At 33.9% G+C, this 19,905-nt stretch overlaps 1 protein-coding gene across 1 annotated transcript in view; it reads right to left on the minus strand.

The window, feature by feature from the left end:
* Window positions 1-296: 296 nt before the first annotated feature.
* Window positions 297-19,905, minus strand: part of LOC145248953 (uncharacterized) — a 58,040-nt gene continuing 38,431 nt past the window's right edge. The window contains exons 3-4 of the mRNA XM_080110754.1: window positions 9,727-9,939; window positions 297-1,042 (exon numbers count right to left, since the gene is read on the minus strand). Of these exons, the coding sequence (XP_079966880.1) occupies window positions 780-1,042; window positions 9,727-9,939 (476 nt within the window). The 3' untranslated portion in view covers window positions 297-779. The remainder of the gene's footprint in view (window positions 1,043-9,726; window positions 9,940-19,905) is intronic.

The following is a 19,905-nucleotide window of genomic DNA, read 5'->3' on the forward strand; positions in this document are numbered from 1 at the left end:
AAGATCCAACACATGCACAGTATGTTCATCAATTATACTTAAACACTTGTAAATATTCATCGGAGGCGTACTACGTACGCAATATTGTGTGATATCCAGAAAGAAGTTAACATTTTCTATGTTAAAAGTCAGGCATCAATTGGTAACATTCAGTTGACGAATGTTCATTTGTGACGCAGTTGGTTTCACGTATAATTTCGGTTTAGCTTTAGAATTTAACAATAAGACATATTATCTAACTAATCAGGACGATTCCGCTACAACAAAAATATCGAATATAAAAACTACACAAGGCATAAAGCAATAGGAGTTTTTAATAACACTACGTGATAAGTGCGCTCGATTGAGCTCCAATCTTTGGTTTACTCATGTAAAACATTGACAATAAAATCTCATCTGCCTACGACCACTGTAAAGACATTTATTTTATTTATTTGTTTACTTAAAACGAAACGGAATTTTCATGAACAAAGTTTATTTTCAAAATGTACCTGTCTGTGGAGCACAATACCGAGAGGCTATTTCTCAACTGACTACAACATAGTTTTTTCTAATGCAATGTAAACAAATTCATATCGAGCCGTCCTCATAAATAATCAAATTCTGTTACGCTTCAACTATTGTCTCCAATCCTCAAGGTGTTGTCTCATCGTTTATCTGATGAACTCATTAATTCTTCTCAAGTGACCCATTAGTATAAAAACATAAACTTTATAAATGTAAAAATATAAAATAAAAATGAATGAATTATGATATCTTGAAAAATTAAATATGTCATTTTATGAAAAGCAACGTTCCATTCTTTTGTAGCAAACTTCACCCGGAACATCGCAAATTGTTTTCTTTTCTGTCGTCGTATTGCCCCGATTGTAGAGAGCGCACTTGTGGTGGCCACTCTTCCGGAATCGGAAACCTTTGCAGTCAGGATCAGCGAGGCACATTCTGCCACAGTCTACCTCGTGAAGTGTGTTGAAGCTACGAAACAACGCGTCCGATGACCACTCGTGGACCCTTTCAAAACTGCGGAATCCATCACAAATTTCTGTTGAAAAATAAAACAAAAATTAAATGATCAACATGAAATCGGTTAATTAAATCACAAAGTCTGTTGCAAACTGTTTCTCTCCAATTCATTTGCCGTTATAATAGACAAAATGCAAATTATAGTAAAAAGACAAAACGACAAAAACAACAAAGCCATTTTATTGCTCAAAAGGATGGACTCCATTTATGCCATTAAGTATTTGTATAGAAAAATCGATTTTTTTGGCCACGATTCCGCGATGCATTCAAGACTGACGTTTATTCTGCATTTTGCACGGCGATAGACGAGTGTTTGATGTTTGTTAAGACTTTTGGACTCTAGCTCTCGACTAAACTTAGCCCTAACTAATTTTAACCCGAATCGATGCATGTCTAAACAGAACTCCAAAAACCAAGTCGGGCAAATACTGCGTATGACTAGTGTATATATATATATATATATATATATATATATATATATATATATATATATATATTCGTAATGGGAAATGGCAGTATGTCAGTTGTATGAACCATGTAAGTTGTTCAAAATGGTGTTATGCTTTTATAGTGAACATCTGATGAGTAAGTGACTAAAAATGCAGCAAAGACATAATTTTGTACGTAAACAATATTGTAATGGTCACTTTTGAAAAGCAATAAATTACCTTCTGAGGAAACTTGAACGTTGGAACTATTTTATTACACTATATATATATATATATATATATATATATATATATATATATATATATAAATGTTTAGAGGTACAGAATTTATATACAGTTTTAAATATAATGGGCGAAAGTCTCTCGAGAGCTCTTTCAGCTATCATCTCATCAGGAGAAAATCGATAGCGTAAAATAATAATACTATGTCGAAAGTAAAGAGTTCTGATGGGGAACTATTGAATGTGCCAAAAATACGGGGACACTAAAATAAAGTTTATTAACGTTTAAAAAAGCGATTAAAATATTGGCACAATGAGGGGGGAATTGGGAGAAAAGATTCAAAGTTCCCCAAAGAGAAACAATGCGTTAGATGTTTCTTTCTGCCGGCACAAAGAAGGTTTCCGCACCGCAATAGAGACATACTTCAAAATCTTTAAATGGTTTCTAGAGTCCGCTCTATGTAGCACTTCGAATCATTCTATTTTAAATCTATCGGCACAGGACGGGTTGTCAACCAAATGCTGGCCAATAGCAGAAGGAGGGAGACTACCAGACCCAATCCTCCCTTGTCTGATCTTCGATGGAACATACTGGTTTATAGGAGTCAAAAGATGCAATGATGTTCGCCCAACATAACCAGCATCGCACTGGCATTTGAATTGATATACAATATTGCTATTTTGGATGTAAGGCAAACTGTCCTTGCGAAAAGAAGGAAATGCAGGTCTCGTAGTATATACCAAACGCAAGGACACAGAATAAAAGCAATCATAAATACTTCTGCGAATCTGTTTGCAAAGTCTGTTACTCTTTTCCCCAATCCACGGTACTTTTAAATAAACCGGACATTTCAAAGGTCCAAACATTTAGGGGATTTAAAATCCGCAACCTTTTTGAAAATACAGTCATCAATAAGGTTAACAGGATAACCATTATTGATGAATATTTCCCTGATCTTATCGAGTTCGGCGTCCAATCTGTTAGGTGAACAAATCATCAGGGCTCTATGTACCAAAGTATTAATTAAGCCGACCTTACGTGATCACGGATTCGGCATTGTGGATTAATTTATAACAATGAAAGGGATAGAATTTTTTAATATTAATATTTCTACAAAACGGGAGGGTTGCTTCATACGTTCGCAGACATTTTTAATTGTCGTTTTCTTATCCACGTGGCTGTGGCAAAGAATGCCGACACATTGCTACGTTTCTCTTGTCAACTATTTCAAATTACTTCTTTGGCTGAATATGTCATCCTCTCCAACCAATCACAGCTGTGTATCTCTCCGGTATACTTACGCAGATAGATATGGAAAGTCTTTATTAAAGTTTGTGCCTATTTCCATTCTATAGAGGCCAAGTGCGAACGCAGACCCCACAATTTTATTATACCATCCCTATTTAAGTTAAAACATACTTATCAAATTATTCTTATGTACATCTATATCAAAAATACTTATAAACGTTTTTTTTTAATTTTTAATTTTTTATTTCCATACTTTGTAGACCAGGCGCGAACGCAGACCCCACAATTTTAATGAATCATCATTATGCCAGATCAAACATACCCATTCCTGTGTCTCGATACATCTTCTATCATTATATGTGATCAGTTTTCTATAATAGTCAACCATATAGGAGCCTATTCGTGACCAGACACACACACAAACGTTCACCTACCTTTATATATATATATATATATATATATATATATATACATATATATATATATATATATATATATATATATATATATATATATATATATATATAGAGAGAGAGAGAGAGAGAGAGAGAGAGAGAGAGAGAGAAAGAAAGAGAGAAAACCGAAGGATCGGTCGAAAATTATGTGCTTTTGAAATTCCTACACATCAACACACTGGAAATACATACAGAAAAGATTTAAACATCTTTTTCGTATTAATTTTTTACATATATAACCAAGTCTTCAAAAAAAGAAATGATAGCAACAAAAAATGTATTTCATTGTTAGTTTCGAGACTAATTAGACAAATTCAAACATTATGGTGTTTGAAAATTTTCACATAAATAGCCTTTCTTCAGACTTATTGAATAATAAATACTTTAACAATAGAACATTATGTAAAGACATTTCCCTTACAGGAAATAAAGCATGCGAAAACATTTATCCCGGACGCATCTTTGTCAGGAGTTTATTTAAATATTTATATATCTCCAAATTTTCGTATCACTATTTTAAAACCTGTCATAAGAAGTTACCACAAAAACCTGTATCCATTTAATATCTTTTAATAATACTATTCGTTGATTTCTTAAATTATGTTTCTATATTTCTTTATTTCACATAATTTATTTTTGAAATTTCTTTTTTAGTATTTTATTTTTTATATTTATAATATGGCCAAATCAACCAGGCTTAATCGTTACGATTATGTTAGTTTCGTATTCGATCTAGGCTTGCTTCTTTGTTTACAAAAATATCGGCTACCTTATTTCTTAGATTTAAGACCATTTAAGGTTTATATTTTATTTAATCGGGAAATAAAGACCAACATTACCTTATACTTATTTAATCCTCATTCAGCATTTAAGGTTAGACATTCCATTCTATTTTTTTCCATTATTCTCTTTCATTCCCAACTATTGGAATTAACGATTATTGGGTATATATATATATATATATATATATATATATATATATATATATATATATATTCAAGCAAATATTATTAAATACAACGGAGACTTTTTTTCTTATAATTCTTTTTTTTAATTTTTCAATTTTTCGTATTGTCTTTTTTGTTTCAAAATCAAAAATATTTATAAAGGATCCATACATGTTGCTGTTACGAGCGCTTTCGATTCGTCCATGAATCATCATCAGGTGTTAAAAATACAGGATTGCGAAAATGAGGATTGAAAATGAAAACTAAAATATATATAGTCAGTGATGAGTTAAAATAAAAGTCGATTAAGAATAAAAGTCGATTAAAAATTCGAGTGTTAAAACCAGCAAGTTCATAGACACCATGTACGAAGTCCGTCCAACACGGACTACGCAAGACATTTCAGAACGTTACTACTTTTTTGAAATGCAATGTCATTTATATTAGGTTGAAGAGTTCTAATATACGACGCTTCAAGAATCTTTAATTTTTTTACATTATTTTCCCGTTGTATAATTTTTGTGTTTTCAACGAGGACCTTTCTAACATTGGAGGGGGGACAGCTATGTTCTTTTTTTAAATGTTTGTAAATCGCGCTTGTGTCGTTAAGGTGCATAGTTATTCGCCGGGACAACGTTGTTGTTGTATGCCCAATGTATGTATTATTTTTGGAGTTACATTCTCCAATAGAGCATTTAAATTTATACACTACATTGGTTTGTTCCAACGCTTTTATCGCCGGTGAAGAGTTGTTTTTAACCACAAGGTTTTGTGTTCGAAATTTCCTATAATAGATAATAAATTTAATTTTAAAATTACTATCAACAGGCGTCAAGTATCTTCGTATAATATTTTTTATTGCATTTTCTTCGATTCTGAAATTAGGCGTCATTTGATTTTGGTAAAATATATTAATGGGGTTTGCATTGCGGTGTTGGCTAACGTTATTATTCTGGTTATCGGAAGATTGTAGCATTTTTTTTATTTGTTAATCAACAATGTAATTGGGGAAATGATTATTGATGAGTACTTGTTTAATGTTTTTTATTTCAATTAGCAATGCTTTTTTTGTGGAGGATATCATTTTAGCGCGATTTAGTAAATTGTTTATTATGGCTATTTTGTACCTTTGTGGACACTCACTTTTAAAGTTCAGGAGGCTAGAGTTTATGCTAGTTGGTTTTTTATATACAGATGTATTACAAGTGTTATTAGACGTATCAATAAGGACATCAAGAAATGGAATTTTATTGTTATTATTTAACTCTACTGTGAATTTTAAAATTGAATTTTCTTGAAAGAGGTGCTGTAATTGGTGTATCTGTTCATTATTTTCAGCTAAAATGAGAATGTCATCCACGTAGCGTACATAAATTGGGGGTTTTATGTTGTTTTTAAATATTTTGTTCTCTAAGTCAGCCATGTAGAATTCACTTAGGGTTGGTCCGAGGACTGATCCCATTGCTACACCGTCTATTTGAGTATAAATGTTACCATTGTGGTCATAGAAGGGTACTTCTGTAGTGCAAATTAGTAACAATTTTTTAAAAACTCTTTTGTTAATTTTAAGTGGGGGGAGTGATGGATTATTATAAATGTTCTTGATAATTATATCTATTGTTTCTACTACAGGTACATTTGTAAATAAACTTTCTACGTCAAGGGAAGAAATTATTTTGTTTTCTGGTTGCATTGATTTTAATATTTGTATTAGTTCGTGTGTGGACTTAACGCTATATTTACTAGGAATATATGGGCTGATAAGTTCGTTTAGTGTTTTTGTTAGGCGATAGATGGGAGTCGGAATTTGGGATATAATAGGTCGGAGAGGGAAATCAGGTTTATGTGTCTTGACTGTGCCATATAAGTAACCAGGTTTATAGTCTCCAATTATTTTAGGGAGTTGATAATTACCAATTTGTGCATTATTAGCTGTAATTAGTTTATTGACTTGCGTTTTAAGTGTATTAGTAGGATTCTTACTAATTTTTTTAAATTTCGTATTATCATTAATAATATTTTTAAGTTTTTCATCATAATCGGATTTATTGAGAATGACGAAAATATTGGATTTATCAGCTTTTTTTATAACTATATTAGGGTGGTTACGTAGTTCTTTGGCAGCATTTTTTAAATCGGTAGTAAGTACTGAGTTGTGTTTTTTATAGAATCGGGTTTTTATAGCTTCCGCTTTTAGGATATCTCTTAACCCAGGGTGAGTGGTGATTTTGTTTTCTTTTTCTAGGTTAGTAATGCGTTCATAGAGTAATTCAATTTCGGCTTTTTTGTTTTGATGGTTGAATTGTGGTGTGAGGTGACAGTTAGGTCCAAGGTTTAAGAATTCTTTTTGTGCGTCTGTAAGTTCGTAGTCTGAAAGGTTAACGTAAAATTGTGTGTTAGTAGGCAGTATGATAGATCCATGGTATAGAGAATTAACTTTTTTTTTATATATATATATATGTGTGTGTGTGTGTGTGTGTGTGTGTGTGTGTGTGTGTGTGTGTGTGATTCAAACAGTGCAGTGTTTGAATGTATGGTTAAGTGGCAGTTTTAGTCATTTAGAACTTCACCGCTCACTTATTTTTCGAACAAGTTTCAATACAGTTCATAGATCACCTTCTCAGCTATATTGTGAAAAACAAAATGTTCAACTTTCGTTCAGTAAAACAAAAGTTATAATGAATTTACTGGTATTCAAAATCGTAAAAAAAACGTAAGGAGGTGAGCGACATTTTTTATGGTTGGTTTCCATAGCAACCATGTCACCTCACTGAGTAGTGTTGCTAGTAATTCACCACTCTCGCGAAAAGAGACTTAACAAATGAAATAGAGAGAATGAAAGAATGCAAATACTATCATTTTGAGGATTTTATTGAAAGCAGATGAGTGCTGTACATTCTTATTACATATGTGTATGTTATGTTTATAGGGGCAAAAAATAAAACTGAAATTAAACAAAGAACTTACTGGACGTCAGGAAAAATCATGGATCACAATAGAAAAATGCGAGCATGAAAAGTAATATGGTTAAGCTTAAACATAGAAAAGTCAAGGACTTGTCTTTAAAACTGGAAAAGAAAGGACAAGATATTATAGTAGAAAATATATAAATTTATAACTTAAAATATTGCAGCATTAATAATTTTCTATTAATTCAATTTATAAAATTATATAATCAATCCTTAATGCTGCAATATTTTAAGTTATAAATTTATTATATTTTTTACTAGAATATCTTGTCCTTTTCATTTCCAGTTTTAGGAACTAGCCCCTTACTTTCTCATGTTTAAGCTTAACCATATTCCTTTTTTATACTCGCATCTTTCTATTGTAATATATATATATATATATATATATATATATATATATATATATATATATTTCTGTAGAAATATATTTTCTTATAATATATATCAATCCTTATTTAAGAAGCTCATAGTAATTACAGAGCAATATAGAGAATAAATGACAAAAAGTTATATTCCAAAATTCATGATGTTGACCATCTTATAATTTATTACTTTAATTCAGTATAAGTCAACTGAATTAAAGGAATAAATTATAAGATGGTCAACATCACGAATTTTGGAATATAACTTTTTGTCATTTATTCTCTCTCTCTCTATATATATATATATTTTATTATTGTTAAAACAGTAATTTACATACACGCATGTTTCGAGTTAATTAACTGTCATCAGCGTAGCTCAGCTGTTTCTAGGGATCGAACTTCAGACCATGTTTCCACAGTCCGACGCCTTAACCGTTAGGCCACGAAACCTAGATGAATTTGCTGTTTATTTTTTATCGCTTATAAATTTAGATTCGTTTTTTTTTTTTTTTTTTTTTTTTTTTCAAACGATAGATTCGGTTAATATTGGCTTCGTCTCGAAGCTCGATTTGTTGTTTATTTATTTTAATTCTTGATTTTTGGTCTTAGAGAAGGAATTCTCCACATAAAGTATATATTAAGCAGAGACGTGGAAAATTCCGTTAATAGTTTAAGATTGAATTAGGGCTACGTGTCAGGACATATGATCATGGACAGAAGTGACACATTTTTAATTTTACTTTTATTTATTTCAAACACAGCACATTGTCGTTGAAACATACTGTGATTAGGAGTCAAATTTATAAAGAACATTCTAAGTGAGGAGTTGGGATATAAGATGTTTGTCCACATAAAATTAGAATTTCTGTATGTTAGCACAATCGAGGAAACATGGAATTCAAAATACAAGCAAAGAAGATAGCAAAATCTTTCTTTAGCAACTATCTCTAGTTAAATTTGAACGTCTTTTTTGAAGATGTCTTCAGTTTACTTCCTCCAGATGGCGAGAAGTTTACTTTGTATGTAACTTTGCAGCAATGTAAGGAAATAAAACCACAAAGGACATGCGCGATTGAGTTAGTATTTTTTTTTCTTTGATTGTTACTGCATTGCAGAAGAAAGGAGAAGAGAGAATGCTTTGTGTTGCTGTATGGCGGCGGTTCAATCCCAACTATTTAAAATAGAAAGAAAGAGAGACATCTCCACTTGAGCGTTATCTTATAATATGTTAATAAGAGACGAATTTTTTTCTGTGAAACGAAAAAAGACCATATCTAAGGCAACAAACATTGTAACTACGTGACGTTACAATGACACTCAAGATAAACACTAATATAACCCTAATCCGAACTGAATTTAATACCGACTAACATTTTGCCGGGATCTAATAAACAAATTCAAATAATTGGGGATATTTTACTTAAGGTAGCCGACAGTGTTATTGTGGTGACTGTTGAAATCAAAGTAATGAACAATTGTCGAACGAATGCGCGAAAATGGATCTAGTTAAAAGTAATAGTATAGTAGCAACGTACACAAACGAATGGTTTCATTCAAATATATAATTTCTCATTCAAGATGCGAATTCAGTGGCTTCCCGGTTTTGAATCTCGTTAAGCCTAGCAACACTGATGAGTCGTGAACGAGGAAACAGTTGTCTGGAGATGATATATATATATATATATATATATATATATATATATATATATATATATATATATAACGTTAGGTATGTGAGTATGTTTATATATGTATTAGATAAACTAATTAATTGATCATTATGAAATGCTGGATCGCAACTGCCAGGCTTAAGAATAGGTAAAGTAAGATGTATTTAGTTTCCCTTAGTTTTATGCCAAGGAGAAAACGTGAGATGGAACACATTCGTAATATATACATATATATATATATATATATATATATATATATATATATATATATATATATATATATATATATATATATATATATATATATATATATATATATATATATATATATATATTAGCAATGTTTAAATGTATCTGTGATTAATCAACTACTACTCTCACCTTCTTTGAATGGTTCTTCTTCGCAGACAAATCGGTAATATTGTCTGGCATACTTCCCTGACCATTTGTCTCCCCAGATAATTGCACGTGTGTAGCTGACTGAGTGATTATATCGCCAAGGAGGGTCAAGAACTGGATCCACCGCGTCACAACCACGCACCCAGTACCAACCATAATCGAACTTCTCGGCCCCGATCCAATGACCCCCGATTTCTGTAAATAAAGAAAACAAAATAAAATTTTACCGATGCAACAAACAAACAAACAAACAAACAGACAAACAAACAAACAAACAAACAGACAAACAAACAAACAAACAACAACAACAACAACAACAGCAACAACAACAACAACAACAGCAACAACAACAATAATAATAACAATAATTATAATAATAACAATAATAATTATAATAATAATAATAATAATAATTATAATAATAATAATAATAATTATAATAATAATAATTATAATAATAATAATAATAATTATAATAATAATAATAATAATACTAGACAAAACGATAAACCACTTAATAAGTGAATGCAACACACTCATCCGAAAAGAATATAAGAACAGATACGACCAGATGTTGAGTACAGTACACATGGAACTATGTAAACAACTGCATCTTGAATTCCCAAACAAATGGTACAAACACAAACCGGTAGCCGTACTGAAAACTGGAAACAAAATCCTATGGGACATGGAGGTACAAATGGATAAACACATCAAAGTAAAGAGACCGGATACCATCGTTAACAAGGAGGAAAAAGGCTGGCAAATCGTAGATTTTGCCGTCCCAGAAGTCATAGGGTGAACATGACGGAGGAGCAAAGTAAATTTACGCAACTAAACAGAACTGAAAAGAATCTGGAAAATAAAGAAAGTCAAGATAACGTCAATAATCGTATGAGCACAAGGAGCAATCACGAAAAACTTCGTAAAACGAATGGAAAAAAATGGAATCAAGGGAAAATCAGAGAAAATACAACGGATAGCAATAATGAACACAACTGAAATATTAAAGAAACTCTTATAACTTAAAATCCAAACCACATAAACTACTAACCAGTAACTTAAATACTGCAACAGAAATAAAAAAGAGTATACAATCACAGAGAACCAAGAAAATCGAAACCGCAAAATGTTAAGTTAACTACGCCTCTCATAAAATAAAATAAAAATAAAAAGTGTAATGTCAGCATCGACTGACATCACATCAAATAGTCAAGAAGGGTCAATGAGGATGGAAAGACTGAGGCGGAAAAGCACTAAACACACTTCCACCCGATGAGTGGCAAAATGACTGGGACCTTGGCTTATTGTTACCAAATTCCAGTGAAGATCAATGATAATCACCAGCAAGAAATCAATGACAAGCGGCTGTTGCAATAACGCAAATGCATTTGCCAAGATTATCAAAGGTGGAGAGTACAGGAAATCTGGTAAGACTTGCTGCCCCTTCAGGGAACACCGCCAGTTGTTAATAGTGAGTAGTTTTTGCCTGATAATTCTTACTACTACTACTACTACTACTACTACTACTACTACTACTACTACTACTAATGATAATGATAATGATAATGATAATAATAAAACAATAAAACAATAGAAGAATACTATTAATGAGAGTAAAAATGAATCTTGGATTTGCTTTCGGCAGTCGCATAATTCTCGTTTCCCTTATTTTGTCTTTTAGTCCTCACATTACATGAGTGATGTATCTGACAAAAAAGAGGAAAACATTGCCGTTTCTGCATCAGTACCTATTTAATGTAACATTATTGTTGGCAAGTTTTTGACCTTGAAGTACTATTTTTAGTTTCTTACATCAAGTGGCTTCATGCCTTGTCTGGAGCGATTTCCATAAAAATGCACAAAATGTCAGAGAAGATCATCAATTTAATTAAAAAAGCAACGAGAACATGGAAACTGACAACTGAAGGATAATACATAACCGAGATAAAACTACAGAGAGGTATCTTCTCAGTAAAATCACCAATACTGTTCATCATAGCCATAATGCCTCTTAACAATATATTAACAAAATGCCAGGCTGGATACAAGTTTACAAACACAGAAAAAAAATGAATACCTGAACGACCTGAAACTTTTGCAAGAAACAAAAAGAACTAGAAATGCTAATAAACACAACCCGAATCTTCAGCTAGGATATCCAAATGGAATTTGAAACTGAAAAGTGCGCACTGCTAGTTATAAGAAACGGGAAACTAGAGTTAACGGATGGTATGACATCTACAAATATCTGGAATTATTTGAAGTAGACATCATCAACTCCAAACAAATTAAAAAGAAAATAAGAAAAGAATACCCATGAAACAAGAAAACTCTTAGAAAGTAAATTATATCGTAGGAATCTAATAAAAGTTATAAAAACATGGGCAGTATCACTAGTAAGGTACTCTCGACCGTTCATAGGCTGGACCAAAGAAGAACTGAGCCACCTCGACCAGAAGACAAGTAACTTAAAACCAAGCGTTGTTTAAATTAAATTTTATTTTAAAACTAGCGGGGGGGGGGGTCCTGCTATGCCCGGGCGTAAAATACGCTTAAATATAATATTTTAATTTGCACAGATTTCGTATATCTATATCTATATATCTATAAAAGTGAACGTGTCTGTCTGTCTGTGTACATTTCCCTACGCAATAACTCTGTCAATTTTTAGTCTATAGACTCGAAATTTGAAATACCGGGTACTGAGATTTGGGAAAATCGATGTGACGGGTATCAGCCAGAAATTTGGCTGTTAAGGGGTCAAATTTCAACGATTTGACCTTTAAGAACTCTACCAAACTCCTCCGACAATTTTGGGTCTAGACGCTTGAAATTTTAAGGGGTCATAATAGGGGTCAAAGTTTTACAAAATTAACTATTTTTTTTTGTTTTTTTGCTTTTTTTGCACAGCATACACCTCCAAACACCCGAGCAACGCCGGGCACCCCTGCTAGTATTATTATAGAGTCGTGATTTTAAACGAAAAAAAAAGTATTTAGATGCCATCAGCTAGAATCGAAAGCGAAACTGTAGCATTCAAAGTTGGTGATGATACTACTGTACCAACGTAATATGAACCGATTAAAAATTAAAAATTAAAAATAAACTAAGATGAATGTACAAAATGTTTAACGATTTTTTCAATTTTTTGATCCTTTAAAAACAATTTTAAACGACTAAAGACACATAAAAGAATGACCCGTAAAACATCCAATCATTTGAGGTCCCTAGCGCCGCTCTGCGACTTTTAATCTTGAAGGAGATAGAGTTTGAAACTATAGAGACACAGACAGACAGACAGACAGATAGACAGACCGACATATAGCCGTTTATATATTAGATTTAAACAACGCTTGTCTCACGGAGAACACAACATTAACTTCATGCCACACACTCCAACCGTAATCTTCTGGACATTAGAAAATATCACCGTTGACGAACAATACACAGATTTCTACTCCTAAATTCTTCCATCGTATATCATCCGTATTTCATTTGAAAATTGAAACAACGCTTTTATCACGGAGAACGAGAACACACACACACACACACACACACACACACACACACACACACACACACACACACACACACACACACACACAATGGGCAAATCAGTTCAATTATAGACACACATATTTAAATTAGTATACGGAAAAATACGCATTCCATAAAGAATTGCTCTCGCAGGTGGAAAATCAGTTTACATTGCTATGTGACCAGAAAATGAATGCTGTTTACTTACTCCGAGAGACGAAATGTTTGTCTCTGTCGCCAATCGCAATAACATTCTTTATTTTATTTTATATATAAAAAAACGTTTCTTTTAAAGCGACCATACAGATACATATTTTGAATTTTTGACATCGTTTTTCCTCAAAATATAAGCAGACATGAGAATAGAGGTTATCGGCCATCTTTATTACGTTCTTGTCGGCGATTAGTTGGTTGAAAATGAGTTTGATTCTCTTCGTTCTGATTGGTTTAATAACACGCGATATTTACATTTAATGTCCGAAATTTTCCATCGAAAAGACGTTTATTTACATCTATCATCGAAAATATCACATAGTTTATTTACTGTTTACCCCCTCTTTCCATTTCTCTCTTTCACACACACACACACACACACACACACACACACACACACACACACACACACACACACACACACACATAGCCTTACTACCTCTTTCTTTCTACTGCACATACATTTGCTTATCCGTTTTCCTCTCTTCCTCTTTCTTTCTTTCCAGCTTACTTGATCTTTCTCTCTCGCGTTCCTTCGCTCTATACTCGTTTTCGCTTTCACTCGATGTCTCTTTCCTCTCCCTTTCTTTTTAACTCGCCACTCTCGCCTCCATCCATACCTACATCAAAGACGTTTCTCTATCACTTTTTTATTTGGTTTTACTTCAGTCGAAGATCCCAGATATCAATTGGCCTCTTCCTGGAATCAGACAATAGACATCTGCATATTCTAACTTCTCTTTTACATCTCAAACGTTGACTTAATAAAGACGTTAAGAACATTAACTTTCACTCTGATTGATGGATCAATTATATTACAGTTCATCTAATCTAGTGGAGTATCAGCTGCATGTCATGATTAGAAGCGACATCAATCGACGAAGGTGCACTATTCACCGAATAAGCCAATGTGGGTTAGCCATGCCGAGGGATCTCTTAGGGTTTCGAAATAGAGTTTCTCTAATGTTTTACTCTCCTTTCGCACAAATACATGGGATTTAAATATTACATTATCCATAATCTATTTAATTTCAGCTAATCTATTTACATTTTCAGCTAATCTATTTAATTTTAACAGTCGATTGACTTGTATAAAAAGATTAGATGTATCTTATTTTCTAAGTGGATTACTTTTTTTACCTAACTCAACTGTCTCAAAGAAAAAGTCGACTTTTCGTGGCAATTTCGTTTCTATTATTAATTAATTAATTAATTATTTTCTATTGATTAATTTTTCAAGTTATGATTTAATTAATACTTTCCAAACATACGTATTATTATTATTATTTCTAGAAAACTTTCCGAAAATGGGCAAATACTTGTGTGTCCATCCCTATAAACCTGATATCTTTAAAGAAAATATTTATTGCTCTATTATTATGCTATTGAGCTATCTAAATGAAAAATTTATGTTGTTTATTCATATGTAATCACCGCCCCAAGTAGTTAAATTACATTATAATCAATATATTCGTTTCTACTTATATTTAATATATGTTATTCTTCAAGCATTAAAATATAAAACTGAATGTGTGTGTGTGTGTGTGTGTGTACGCGCGTGTGTGTCTGTGTGTGTCTGGTCACGAATAGGCTCCTATATGGTTGACTATTTTAAAAAACTGATTACATATAATGATAGAAGATGTATCGAGACACAGGAATGGGTATGCTTGATCTGGCAGAACGGTGGTTCATTAAAACTGTGGGGTCTGCGCTCGTGCCTGGTCCACAAAGTATGGAAAAAAAATAAATAAATAAAAACGTTTGCAAGTGTTTTTGATATAGATGTACATAATAATGCTTAGATAAGTATGTTTTAACTTAAATAGGGATGGTATAATAAAATTGTGGGGTCTGCGTTCGCGCCTGCCCTCCACAGAATGGAAATAGGCACAAACTTTAATAAAGACTTTTCATATCTATCTGCGTAAGTATACTTTGATAATTATGTTTCAGTTTGAAGAAATATGATATAATAAAATTATGGGGTGATCGTTCGCAGGGTGTTCGTAGAATGAAAATATGTCACAAAGTTTAACAAGGTTTTTTTAATATAGATCCACAGAATATTGTGATAAGTGTTTCGGTGTGAACAGTTATGGCATAATAAATTATGGGGTTTATCTATTTTATTTTTACTTTCATCATATTTTGCTACCCCCAAATTCAACCCAAATTTACAACCCCTCCTTTTCAGAACCTATCATACTTTCATAAATCAGAGTCCATTTTCTGTAGGCTGTTTTTGAACCCAGTTAACAACAGGTACTTTTGCTAGTATATATATATATATATATATATATATATATATATATATATATATATATATATATATATATATATATATATATTGCTTTAAACAAAATAGCCGGCAAAACCCGAGTTAATTATTGATGAAAAATAAATAAATAAATAAATAAAATAACTCGAAGAACAGACTTATGTGGCATTTTACCGAAGGAGAGGGGAAAAACGGGTGGGAATACGAATAAAATATATACAAGTGGGGCAAAGAGAGAGTTAAAATATATCCCCAAATAAGTCTAACGATCTGACGAACTCCTGTCGACAGAAAGGCTGTCAGCGTAAGAGAATAGAGTAGAGACTGACTCCAAAATCCGCAAGTGATTTTGAGAGTCAGCTCGATGCAAAATCCTAAAACACTCCATTTTATACGCATATATATATATATATATATATATATATATATATATATATATATATATATATATATATATATATATATATATTGTGATCAATAAAAGAAAGACTTTCCGGAAATGAGTAAATTCTTTTGTGTCTATCTATTAACGTGGTATCTTTAATATATGGTAATTGTCACTTCTTGACAGAAGAAGACCATCTTTCCCTTGCTTTATACTCATTCATTTTCATGTATTTTTGAAATATTAAAAAAAAGTTTTTTTTTTAATTATATACACATATATACACTTATACACACACATACATATATATATGTGAAGATGTGATCAAGATGCATCAATTCCTATTTTCTGTGAGAACGAAGGTGGCTCTTCAGACCCTCCCTGCTCTTACACAATCTGTTGCAAAGGTCACACTTAAGCTGAGATTGAACGATGCCAACTGGTGCTGCTCATGTGGACGCTTCAAGCCTCCACCCGATTTACAGACCACAGAGCAAACAGAACATCTGTGCCTTTCAATGTTTTCCCCATCAAAAAAAGATTGATTTCCATGTGAATGCTTGTGGCTAGCTAGGCCAGCTCCGGATAAAGTCATTTTACCGCATAAATCACAGGTGTGGTTCTGCATGAAATCCTCTGACAGACCTGATATATCTGACAGGTTTTTCCTCCGGATATCACGTTTCATTTTTGCATGCTCATATTTTTTCTTCTCAAAACTATCACAGCCATGATAGACCAAGGAGCGCCACTTTTACGATCATTGGAAGCACTTTCCCAACTGAACACGTCAATACCAAGAGCTTTAAGATTATCTTTGATGTTATCCTTGAAGCGTTTCCTCGGTTTATATTGTGGACGTTTTCCTTGTGTAATTTCACCATAGAACAGACGCCTTGGCAATCTATCGTCGTCCATCCTTGTCAGATGTCCAGCCCACCTCATCTGGTTGCGTATAATCAACTTCTCGATACAAGGTACGTCAGCCCGCATGAGAACATCCATATAATGTATAAAAGTGCTCCACCTGATGCCCAGAATGTGTCTCAAGAATTTCTGGTGCACTCTCTCCATGACTTTTATGTGTCTACCATAAGTTGTCCAGGCCTCAGAAGCGTAAAGCAGGGATGATAGACACTGATCTTTGTATGAATAGTTATTACCCCTGTCAGACCACACTCGCTTCTCTAAGCCACCAAAAGTCTTAGTGGCACGCTGTATCCTATAGTTGACTTCAGCATCTAGGGTTCCATCTCTAGCGAGAGTACTACCCAAATACACAAATGTGTCAACCACGACAAGTCTCTGGTTGTTGACGAAAATATTTGGTTCCACATACAAACTACCGGGTGGAGGTGTGAACATGACTTTAGTCTTCTTAAGACTAATAGTAAGCCCAAAGGCGCACAGGCCCCGAAAACAGATCCATGATACCCTGCATATCTCTCTGACCATGGGCCATGAGATCGGCGTCATCCGCATAAAACAATTCACGAAAGGTCCTTGTAGAAGCATGAAAACGACGAAGATCAAAGACCCTACCTGTGGTTCTGAAACGCAAATAAACACCTAGAAAACATTCCCTAAAGACATACGATAACATAGTTGCAAAATAAATTGAAAAAAGTGTAGGTGCTAGGATATCACCCTGCTTCACACCATTGTCAACCGATATGGGTTCCGATAGGCATCCGTTGAAGTTCAGGCGAGCCTTCATATTAGTGTGGAGCTCCCTGAGTAATCATAGAAATTGAGGTGGGCATCCCAACTTCCCCAGAATTATCCATAGGACACTTCTGTTCACCGTATCAAAAACCTTAGTGAAATCAACAAAAACCTGATAAAGCGGAACACGGTGTTCAGTACATTTCTCCTGCAACTGCCGAGCAGAGAAGATCATGTTCGTGGTTCCTCTGCCCGGACGAAAGCAACTTTGGCATTCTGGAATGACGGATGGATACTTTAACAATCTATTGAGTAGAATTCTGGAAAATACTTTGCCAACTGCTTCCAACAAACTTATCCCACTATAACTTCCACAGTCGGTCCTGGGCCACTTTCCCTTGTATAGTGATATAAGAATTGCATCAACCCAATCCTGATGGACGGGAACACCCTTCCAGACATGAAGAATTTCATGAACAAGTTTATCACCCCCATGTAAGAGGACTTCCACAGGAATACCATCAAGCCCTAGAGCCCTCCCAACATTCGCTTCCTTGATTGCATCTCTAATTTCATTCTCAGATGGGAACACAGACATTTTATGGATAAGCTTCCGTTGTGATAAAAATTCATTGATGACGTCCTCATCAACATTAGAGGGGTTGTCAAAGAGATCAGAATAATGCTCGGTTCAACGAAGGAGAATCTTGTTAGGATTCTTTATAAGGGCAATTCCATCACTTGAGAGTAGGGGAGATGTAGACAGTGTTTGATGACCAAAAGCTTTTAAAAGCAAATGGTATATGCGTTTGAGGTCTTTACAATCAAAAGCCATCTGGATTTGGTTGGCGAGTTTAGCCCACCATTGATTCTTCATTTGGCGGAGTCGCTTTTGGAGAATACCCTTGTTTGCTTTTAGTGACTGTTGGAGGAACTCTCGACCTCCATGAAAGGCAGACAACATTTTATGGTGCAACTCATTTTTAGCATTTAAGAGTTGAGTAATTTCAGAATCATTATCATCAAACCAATCCTGATGTTTAGATTTGCGGAAGCCAAGAACATCTACATTTATTTCATAGATTGTATTTTTAAAATGCGCCCGCGACCCATCAAAATCAGCAGAATTAACTACGGATCGAAGCTTTTCACGTACACTTGGATCTACACTCCCTCCTTATACAGATTTTCAACTTCCCGCGTACCAAAAAGTGATCTGTGCCGCATTCAGCTCCACGCATAACACGCACACTACAGACGTCCCGCAAATCTGCCTTCCTGGAAATAATGTAATCAATCAAGTGACCCTGTTTTGAACAAGGATGAGTCCAGGTAAACCTATGGACCTCTTTGTAGCTGAAGAAAGTGTTACAGATAGCAAGGTAAAACTGCATAGATGGAGAAGATGCAGACTATTACTGTTGACTCTACCTACACCAAACCGGCCGAGTGAGTCCCATGTGCGATGATCCTTGCCAACCCTTGCATTTAAATCACCCATGAGTAAGATCTTCTCAGATAAAGGATTAGAGGAAATGATACGACTGAGATCTCGGTAAAACGCCGTGATGGAGTCTTCATCATGACCCATGGTAGGGGCATACACATAAAATCGTCATATACCTACTGTGTGCAAGAGGGAAGCGCATCAGCATAATTCTGTCACTTACACAGATTGGCTGTTCAATCCTCTTCACCAAATCAGAACGCACTGCAAAGCCAATTCCATCCTCTCCTCTCAGCCCCGATGGTTTTCCTTTTCAAAAAAAGGTGTATCCCGAGCCCACTTCCACCAATTGATCCTCACCACTCAACCGTGTTTCAGACAATGCTGCAATGTCTATGCTGTACCTAGCGATCACTCTCGAAACAATAGCTCTCCTACGCTCAGGTCTTTCACTATCCAGGATATCTAGCAAAGTTCTCACATTCCACGTAGCAACAGTTAGGTTATTCCTTTCCTGATAAAATTTTGATTGTCCTTGTTTATTATTTTTCTTCAACTTTATCTTGTTTCTCCTGCAAATATAGAGCAGCTGTCGACCACAGGAAGCCGACCAGCTAATAAAAGGGTAGA

This window comes from Euprymna scolopes, chromosome 27, assembly GCF_053919585.1.
Source record: "Euprymna scolopes isolate OS-2025 chromosome 27, ASM5391958v1, whole genome shotgun sequence".
NCBI lineage: Eukaryota > Metazoa > Mollusca > Cephalopoda > Sepiida > Sepiolidae > Euprymna > Euprymna scolopes.